This window comes from Triturus cristatus, chromosome 11 (genome assembly GCF_964204655.1).
Source record: "Triturus cristatus chromosome 11, aTriCri1.1, whole genome shotgun sequence".
Classification (NCBI taxonomy): Eukaryota; Metazoa; Chordata; class Amphibia; order Caudata; family Salamandridae; genus Triturus; species Triturus cristatus.
Window position 1 is genome coordinate 965,986,251 of NC_140594.1, and position 10,385 is coordinate 965,996,635.

Consider the following 10,385-nt stretch of genomic DNA (forward strand, 5'->3'; position numbering starts at 1 on the left):
CAATCAACAACTCAGTCTTCAGTCAGTCAGACTAGTGATACTATGTTTGATCTTTTCCCTCGCTGGATGTTGTATGTGACAAATTAAGTGCCATTATTGAGGAAAACATTAGGCCACTGACAGAGCTATTGACCGAATCAAGGGTCTTTTGACCTAACTCTTTGGGTAGTCACTCATCTTGGGGTAAAGTACTACCTGTACAAAATTTACAGTGTACATCCGCAACGAATGTAGGTAAGAGCTCTGACACAAATACCAGGAGGCTTGACCCAGCGATAAACAGTGGTGGCATGATCTCCAAGAAGATTGCAGCTCACAGTATTATCACTCAACCAAACCCAGTGCAGCCAGGTCAGGCACTTCCGTGCTTAATCCAACAGGATACCGGGGATACAGTCCCCTTACAATGTCATGATATACTGAATCTTCTCCCTGCGGCCTGCCCTTAAATGTTATTTTTGGACGGGGTGCCTCTTCTATTGACTGGTCAGCAGGAGTCTTGGCCACAGCTTCGGAATAAGGTGGCTCCTTGGATTCACAAACATACATTTTAATGCATGGGATTTTAAAAAGGAGATCATAATGGTGAGAAGGGTGGGTTGGCTTGGTCAATCAAAAAACATAACAGGGGACTGTATTGTTGTTAATTTCCAGAATCCTGTATGTGTCAGAAAAATCTTAAGCACAAAAGAATAAGACAGCTTCACAAACTCAAATTGTCACTTCGCATTTAGGGTATTTTTATAAGCCCCCCCTCCACAGATAATCGGGGGCTACAATTTTTTTTTTTAACATACTCTGCACTAATATGTTCTCAGCACACAGCAGTCTGGAAAATATAGATTGATGTTTTTGTGAGCTATTAGAGCTGCATTGCCCCCCGAGTGTTGGTGATTAGTGATATCCAGGTACTTTTATATCAGGGGAGTTATTGGAAGGAAAACAGACCAGGTGCCAGTTATCCCCACATTTGGGGGACTCCAGGCAGGTCAGCAGCTTGGGCCTCAGCACCCCTTCACTGTGGTATGCCCAATGTTGGTTCGTCAGCATATATCTCTGCATCTGACCCAGGAATTCCTGCCACAGACGGACAATGGCCCCTCCTTAAAATATTACTTTGGAATGTGGCCGGCCTACAGGCAAAGCTTAACATACCTGAGTGGCTAAACCTTGTTAGGTGTTATGATATTATTCTGTTTCAAGAAACTTGGGATATACCTCCTTCACTAGTGAATGGCTTTCAATGTTTTAGTGCCCCAGAGCCATTCCATCACGATGTGGGTGCACTTCAGGGGGACTGGCAATATGGATAAGAGTTGTCCTAGGGGGACACAGTAGACTATTGGAGACTGCAGATCGTAATTTTCAAGCAGTAGTTTTAATGATTGGGGTGAGCTTGCATATTGTGAATATTGTGCTGAAAATGCTAAAGATATATAAAGAAATCTCCTCCTAAAGACAGCAGGAGGTAATTATGAGTCAATGAGAGACAATAGTACAGGCATCAGTGTCGAATAATATCAGATCCTTCTGGCTTGTAATATCTGAGCTGAAGTGTAAAAACACCATCTCGTTTCACATCTCTAGCAAACTATGGGAGGAGCACTAGGTCCAAGATAAGTTAGAAGCTTCCTAATTGTGCTTCGTGTGTCCAATACTTGCTTTTAATCACCCCTACACCACCCATTTATAAATGACGTAATTTGAACACGGGTAGATGCACTAGGGAGTAGAATTACAAGCCCCTTGCAACACTTTTGAGCAGCCGTTGTCACTTTTTGCGATGCAGCGGCAGCGTAACCAATGCGCCACATCACGGCCCATTTACAACGTGACACATCTAGGGAGATGCGTCATGTTGTAAAGCCCTGCGTTACATTATACCTGCGTCAGGTATTATGTATGCAGGCTAGGCGTTCCCACGCAAAACCCCATGTAGAACTGACGCAGTGAAATTTACATTTCACTGCGTCACTCAATGCCTTTGGCTACTTAAAAATCCCTACGTCCCCTCAGACCAGGCGTAAGGAATGACGCAGAGCAATTTGAATGGGACTCACCTATCTGTGGTGGCGCATTGCTGCAGGTGCGTTACTTTCACTCCAGCAATGCTTCACTTTTGGGGCAACAGATGCATTAGAATTTCTGACGCATCTGTCAATCCTTGCTCCATGGTGCGTCGTATTGTAAATACGGCGCATCCATGGTGGCGCAATGGTTTCGTATGAAGGCGCAGGGAAACTGACGCATCTGTACAGATGTGTCAGTTTCTTGTAAATTGCTCCAAAGTTTTTAGTTGTTTGGATTCCCCACTCCTCAACAACATCCTACAACAAGGGCCCCATGCCACTACATCATTCGTCTTAAACTGAGTAAAAAGTAAGCCTGGGCGGAGTTCACGGAGTTCTGCTATGCGGAACTCCGTGAAGTGCAAAAAACATTAGCCGCACGATGCAGAGCTCCGCAAGTGGCAGCATGCGCTGGATAAATGCTGTTTGCAGTGATTTTCAGTGCCAGGTGTTTGTCTGCACAGTGCATTCATCCCAAACTGTACCATGCACAGCGCAAGCGGGCGCTGCTTCCTTTCTGCCGCTCGAGTAGATTTTTACTCGAGCGGCAGCTTTCTCAACGCAAACAGTTTCTCAACGCGAGTGGTTGTGAGCATACACGACCACTCGCAATGAGAAATCTGACTGCCTGCGTTGAGAAATCCTGCGGGAGGTTGATTTTCCACGCTCGCGTTCGTCATCTTGATGTTGACGATCGCGAACGAGGAAAAATCAAGCCGGGAGGTAGATTTTCCTCGATCGCGCTCGCCACCTTGATGTTGACTAACGCGAGCGAAGGATAAAATTCGATCCAGAGCTCCACGTAACGTGGAGTGCAGAAATCTCCACAAGCTCCACGAGCGGAGCGGAGTTCCCCGCCCAGAGTTAGTAAAAAGGCTCTTTTATGAGCATGTCTGGTTCCCATATTTAAGAGCCATAAAGAGATACTTTTGCTTTGTTGTGGTTATGAAAGTATTTTTTAAAGTACATAAAGCATTGAGCTCATACAGTAAATACAAATATATATGTTATTCTTTTTATGTATCTTCCTTTCTCTGTGTTATGTGTTTAGCACAAAGAACGTTTAGACATATAATACGTTTCCAAATTGCTATATAACAGCCACCTGGAGTGTTACAAAAATGGTAAAAAGGCTACTGTATACTGCTCGTTAACTGGTAATTGTTTTATTAGGCGGTAATGATTTGTGTGAATCTATCATATTACTTTTGAACTTCAGTACATTGTGGTAGGATTCTGACTTCTTGTAATTTTCTGTGTTACAGGTTTGGAAAGAAGTCCAGGCCAGCAATGTATGATGCCACCCCAATAGCATACGAAGATTACAGTCCAGACGACAAACCTTTGGTCACGCTGATAAAAACAAAAGATTTGTAATCGATCAATGGGTTTTGGTTCTTTTTTCAAAAGAGGGGAGTACTAACCCAACTAAGTATTTTTAAGAAAAACATACGAAATTTAGACTGTAAGCTTCTTAAGAATTTTCAGTAGAACCGCTGGGGACACATGTTCTGCAGCTCTTGAAATTGGATTTTCTGAACATTTCAACTCGAATGAAGGCAGATACAAAATGAAAGCTTGTTACAGTGAGTGTTACTTTTATAGTCGACACTGACACAGGAAGCAGCCACATTGTGGTAGTCACAACAGTGAAGGGAGTGTTTCTGTGTGGCATTTCAGTGCTAGCTTCCCAAGTAGGGTTAGTAAAAGATGTGTGGTATAATACACAGTATATCAATTACAAAATGAAACAGTTCAAATGTGTGTGTTGTGAAACGAATCTTAAGTAGGAAGATTTAATGATCTTAACTTGGATGAATTAGCTCTTGGCCTTTCCCATGCATGGGTACATAACCAGTTTCTGCATTCTTTGTTTCCTAGTAATTGCTTAACCACTCTTTGTTTAGTGTTTGTCATTTTTGTAATAGTATTCATGCTAGGCTTTCTAAAAAGTATAGCACGAAAGTGCCTGACACGGCAATTTAGGACTGGACTGAATCTACATTTTTCTCTGATATGTCAACATTTTTATATTGTGCGTAAACTAGTCACAGTTGTTTGCTTTTCAATAGTTGCTAATGTATCAACTCGTTAAAGATTGCGCATTTCTCATAGTGCACCTGATTTAAATGTAGTTCTTTTCATTTCTTTAGATGTATTTGACTGCTAATATGCTCCTTCAAGTCTTCAAGTTCTCGCTGATTTCAAAGGATATTGATTGAATAAATGTTATCAAGTCAATTCTAAATGGTTATGAGTCTTTTTTATACATTCATCAGTGGATTTTTTTTGTATAATATTTGCATACAACCACAACGATGCACAGCACTGAGAGTATGATGAAGAAGGAAATCTAAAATTAAAAGCCAGTATCTTCTTGTTGCTGTGATCTGAAAGTAACAGAGATGCTGATAGGCTTCAAAAGACAGGGACCTTCTAATGCAGAGGTGTCCAGCTTAAGTCCAGGATAGCTGTATTCATGCCACATTTTCATGATATTCACATTTGTGTCCAGTATAGCATAATTGACCAAATAGCATCCAGCATACAATCAGCTGACCAGTCCAGCATGAAACTCTAGGTACGTAGAGCCGTGTCAAAGTAAAACAATACTGTGCAATGAAGAAAATACAAAATAACTGGTTGCGTAAAAACCTTAGCTGTAATACAACCCAAGGAGATCGAAAGACATCTCATCAAACTCCATTTGACTTCCACAATCCTTGTATAGGGATAAGGGATTATCAGCCAGGTAGAGCTTGATTTCAGTGGCACAGCGAGTATGGGACCCACAAGGGCAAAACCATTCCTGGGTTGCATGGGTTCCAGGTCAGTGTGGACCTGGCTTGGAAGTTCGGGTGGGACTGTTCCCATTAGAGCAGGGTCAGGAATGAATGCATATAGCTGGGACCAAACTGAGGTGTCATGGTGTGCAAAATAATGATGGACTGGGATGAGCCCCGAGTAATTACCGGTGACTGAGATTAATTCAAGCATTTTTTATGTAATTTAGTCAATTTATAGCGATGATGTGTGACGATGAGTTCTCTCCATCAAATCAACCTGGATGTTTTGCTTTTTGACACCTGTTTCTCAACCTTCTTACTGTGGGTGAGCCTCACAACTGCTGGCTCACCCACAGAAACCCTTTGATAAATGGACTTGTGTGTTTACTGCCAGTGTTTGCCTTTTAAAATAATCCCGTTGTGACACAGCAAGGGTATAGGGCACTTGGATGGTTACATATGAACATGTGTGCATACGTGTTAGGGCTGCGCATGTGAGGCTCATGTTGTGCTCAGCCCAGTCACTGTGCACAGGTAGCCTTGCGCAGAGGGGGCTATGCAGGATTGATTAGCACCCTGCGGTAGGCATCATACTGTTAGTGTACACTCATAGGGAAAGATTACTGTTTTGTCTGCAGTGACACTCCTTTGTACATCTATGTGGAAGACTGCCCTATAATACAGTTTTCCTTCCCTTTGGCTTACAGAGACAGTGCCATATCGAATAGGGTGGATTCTCAATGCCGAACACAAATATGAGCTCTCCTAGAAGATATCTGTACAACTTTTGGGTCATCCAGTATTGTCATTTTCTCTGGCTCGGCTCAGGATCAGAGCCCAGGCCTTCTGTCACCCTGCTGTGCCATGTTAATTACATTTCTCTCTAGCAGGAGGAACAAAGGCCTCCCCATTCAAAGGGAGAAATTAACAGTAATTCGCTCAGCTCCTGAGGAGGAAAGGGGTGGGGATGAAGGATCTGCATCAATCAGTCAGCTGTCACACCATACCAGGAATGGGCCAGCCCAAGCCTATTGAACAAATGAGGGAGCCCAGACCTCTGGAGTCAACACAGGAGGGGTCTCCCTCTGACTATTTGACAGAAAAGGCCCTGGCAGTGATGTCAGCAAGGGGCAGACCTGAGACCCCAGAAGAGATGTTACAAGTGACTTCTGGGTGATGGCCTTTTGAATTGTTCCATCATGCTGTGCATGGGAGTTGGTACTGGATTGGAGAGGTGACAGGGCACCCTAGGATTGGTCAAGGGTGACTGGCTTCTGGAACCTTCCACCCCACTTAAAGGGTCTTGCACAAGGAGAGGAGCGCCCTCTTGGTTGTGATTTCCTGCTGGTCACTGGCACTTGGGGCGGCAGCCATGGACAACTAGAAGGAGGAACCCCTTGATATCCATCTGGACAAAGGACTCTGACTACAGTTGCACCCAGGATCAGAGGAGCTCTCTAAAGGACCAGGGAAGCTTTTGTCCGTAGTCTCTCTGAGGACTAGTTGCGGGAAGACAGGACTTCTGCGTCAAGAAGGAGAGAACCTCCAGAGGAGAAAAAGGGGAAAGGCTGGGGCATAGTGCCAGTTGAACCAGCTCCCTGCAAAGTTCCCCACCTTTGAAGCCAGAAGGCCTAGGGAAAGAGCTCCAGATGGCTAGGACTCACCAACAGGAGCAAAATGATCCCATGATGGAGCAAAATGGCCAAATGGGCCCGAGATATCAGCTAGAGAAGAGTTTGACCTCTCAACCCCCCCCCAACGCAATCACAGAGCGAGTGGAGCTCTGCTGCCCAGCTGATCAAAACCCACCGGGGTGGGCCAGTCATGCTCCCCCTGAAGGAAGGAGTGAGGGGCCTGGGACCCCTCTCCAGGCCCCAGCATCATATTGGTGCAGGGGGAGCACCGCTGTGCTCCCCTGATTTTATTGGGCCATCTATAAGGGTCCCCAAACCCCATCCCTGGGCCCCGGCACCAGACTGGTGCAGGGAGAGTGCAGTCAAGCTCCCTCCGGTATTGGTGGGCCATCCTGCTCCCCTTGCCCGGGGGGTTGATGGCAGCCACCACAAGAGGCTGTGCCCTGCCCAGAGGAGTGAGCAGGGAAGGAGCAGCTGCCTGCTTCAGTGGCTGCACACAGGAATGCAAACTGTGGAGGGAGCCAGCAAGGCAGCAAGAGGTAGGCTCCCTCTGCTGTCCCCAAAGTCTGGTGGCATGGGGTGTACAGGTGCGACCGGGCACTCCCAAATAAAAAGAAAAGTCTGCGTGGTAGGAAGGAAAAAACAGAAGGCAGCAGCTCTTCCTAGCGCAGTTGGCGAGCCGCTCATCAAATATTTACACTCCTGGAGGAGCTCTCCTTATTGCCAAGTGGGGCCTGAAATTGATCAAGCCATTTCTGTTGCTTGTGAGGACCCTAGGAGGGTGGGGCTACCACCAATAACATAAAAAAGGTGTGCAGGGTGATGCTGGAGTTGTTTTGAAGAAAATTGACTCTATGTATGTAGGGTCTTCAAAAGAAGGGCCAAGCCAGGGCTCCCTTTAGTTTTCCAGCACTCCCTAGGCTGGTTCATGTGCTCTATGTTGGGAGTGCAGCGCCCTCTATCGGCTAAGTCCATGGCTGCAGTTATGGTGGGTTAAATGCATCTAAAGAAAAATACATGTTGTGCAGTACCCTCTATGAGTAGGTCTATAGTTACATGCTATGTGATCAGAATGTGATGCCTTTTAGGGGCTGTTTTTATTATTGCGTTTTTATGGTTGGAAAGTATATAAAAAGCACATTGACAGATGTGATTTCATTTTTTAAATGCTTTATTGATATAATAATGATGACAGTGATTACTGATCAAAGGGCATATGTTTTATTGACATTAATAAGTGCATTTACTTATAGTTATTATTGATTACTGAATTTACTCCTAAATTGATGATGCCCGATTCACAAAGATAAACTTAGACGTTTGGTCTAAACTTAGACCAAACGTCTAAGTTTATGACTTTGGGAATTCACAATGGGCCTTTACGAGTACTATCTTTATATCCGCACTTTGGCCGGATCGCTGACCTGAGTATGGACATAAATATAGTAGTCGTAAATGCTGTTTGTGAAGTGAAAAAGTTGTAAACTTAGACATTTGGTCTAAGTTTAGACCAAACGTCTTAGTTTACCTTTGTGAATCAGGTCCAAGGTGTTTTTGACATGTAGTTTGTTGATCTTGAACCTTGATCAAGGCAATAGACTTACCTGATGTGGATATGACCCTTTAGGTAGTCACAGGTGATTGCGCAATGTCATCAAAGATTTGTCCACCAGCCTTATGTGTATTTGTAAATTACTGCATAGTATTTAATAAAGTGTGTGTAGTGAATGTACGTTTCCATTTTCTAAAGAAAAAGCACAGACTAGACAGTTATTTATCAAACGTTATTACTGCGTGCCACTGAATGGTGATTACTAGCCAACACCACCTTCCTTGAGTAGGCCTTGAACTGCCCTGCTTCGCTACCCTGAGCGCGTCAAGTGCTACAGTGGGGTGTTTGGTTCCCAGTGGAGACAGTGAAGGGCAAATGTGGACCCATTGCTTGAGCAGCTGATTCAACGTATGGCCCATTTGCTTACAGATGACATTCTGGAATTTTGAGAAAACAAAAGAACATAAGCAGGCACTTTTGGAACTTTGCACTAATTTAGAAGTTGTGTGTGGGACACTTCATGAAGAGAAATGCTAATGGCTCAAACAGAAATTAACTTTCTAAGAAAATATATGTAAACATAAAGAAATGAGATCTGATCCAGTCATTAATACACAGAGAAACATCAGAAGCACTGTCATTTTAGGTGTGGCATAGTATTGCATACGCTACATTTCACAATTTACTACTATAACTATAATTTGTATATGTTAGTAAACTTCTGAGAAAGTTCACTAAGAAAGGGATAACATTTAAATGGACACAATACTTTTAATGTGCATTTGAGGTAATCAAAAAAGACACATTGTCAACAAAGGACAGACCTTTGCTGTGAATTAATAGTGTATGTTAAACAAAAAGAGGGTGGGAGCACACTCCCTCACATACCAGCACTCAGTTCACCCCAATGCATCATGGTAAATGTTGTGCATGATAACTCTTACTTTAGTGACAATCTTTAATTTGTCACCCTTGTTGGTGCAGCCAGTGCTGTGCACCTCTAGACACTTATTTGAGGATAGTTGTTCTTCTTCAGTAGAGACCAACACATTGTTTTGGGGTTGCTGGAAATTCTCACCTAAGTCTTCTCAGGTCTCTATACCACTCACTAGGCGCATTAGCCAGAGCTTGTCAGCATATTAGATCAAGGAAACCTTTACAAACAAATATAAGGTGTGAGCACACTGCTTCACAACCCATCACTCAGTTCACCCCAATGTATCATGGTAAATACAGTGCATGATAACACTTTAGTGACTTCAATGACAATCTTTGGCTTTTCACACTTGGTGCAGCCAGTGCTGTGTATCACCCGGCACATGTTTTGGGATTGTTGTCCTACTTCAGTAGGAAGAAACACATTGTTTGAGGGTGCTGGAAATGCTGCCCAAAGTCTTCTCAGGTCTATGTACCGCTCACTGGGCTCAGGTGCATCAGCCAGGGCTCGTCAGCTCATAATCTCAAGTGAGCCTTTTCAAAGTAACACAGAGTGGAAGCACTGACTCACATCCCAGCACTAAGTTCACCCCAATGCATCATGGTGAACACAATGCATGATAACACCTACTTCAGTGACAGTCTTTCATTTTTCACCCTTGTTGGTGCAGCCAGTGCTGTGAATTTGTAGACACGTGTTTCAGGATAGTTGTCCTTCTTCAGTAGAGAGCAATACATCGTTTTGGAGGTACTGGAAATGCTTCCCAAAGCCTACTAAGGTCTCTGTACCATTCACAGTGGATGTTAGTCCTGTTTGTGTTGATCCAGAGCTGGCCCAACCATTTTATCATTAGTGGCCTATGAGTGATTATCTTTCCGTCCTTTGAGGACCTTGACACAGATTTACTGGGTGAGTGGAGAAACTTGATTTTGTCCTCCTCCTTCAGGATGATGGACATACTAATTAGATATGCATAAAGAAAGAGGGTCAAACTTCTACAGGACATTGAAAAACTAAAGAAAGAAGAGATCAAGTGCCTAAACCTACCTGAAGCCATTGATAAAAACTAGAAAATTCTAAAGGATGTGTTAAATTTGCATAAAATGTACATCAAAGACAAGAAAATGAGGAAGCTAAGGAGAGATGAAAATGACTACAAGAATGGCAGGATATTTACGGTTGCCCACAAGTTTGATGAAATAAAGAATCAACCACACCAATTGGTTGACAATGCCAAAACACCGGTGAAAAGGAACAAGACAGAACTACAACAAGTGGAATACAAAAGTGAAAAGACAAGAAGGGGCAGACACTCAATAAACCACAAATATACGGGAGTGAGTAACTACCAGATCGATATCCTGCAATCAGAAGACCTAAGAGTAGGATCTGACACAATATTGGAGG

The 10,385-nt window shown here is 43.6% G+C and overlaps 1 protein-coding gene across 1 annotated transcript in view; it reads left to right on the forward strand.

Annotated features, from left to right (window-relative positions):
* The window catches only part of DNER (delta/notch like EGF repeat containing), a 1,164,201-nt gene extending 1,159,891 nt beyond the window's left edge, over positions 1 to 4,310 (forward strand). The window contains exon 13 of the mRNA XM_085634998.1: positions 3,335 to 4,310. Within this exon, the coding sequence (XP_085491124.1) occupies positions 3,335 to 3,446 (112 nt within the window). The 3' untranslated portion in view covers positions 3,447 to 4,310. The remainder of the gene's footprint in view (positions 1 to 3,334) is intronic.
* The last annotated feature ends 6,075 nt before the right edge of the window (positions 4,311 to 10,385 follow it).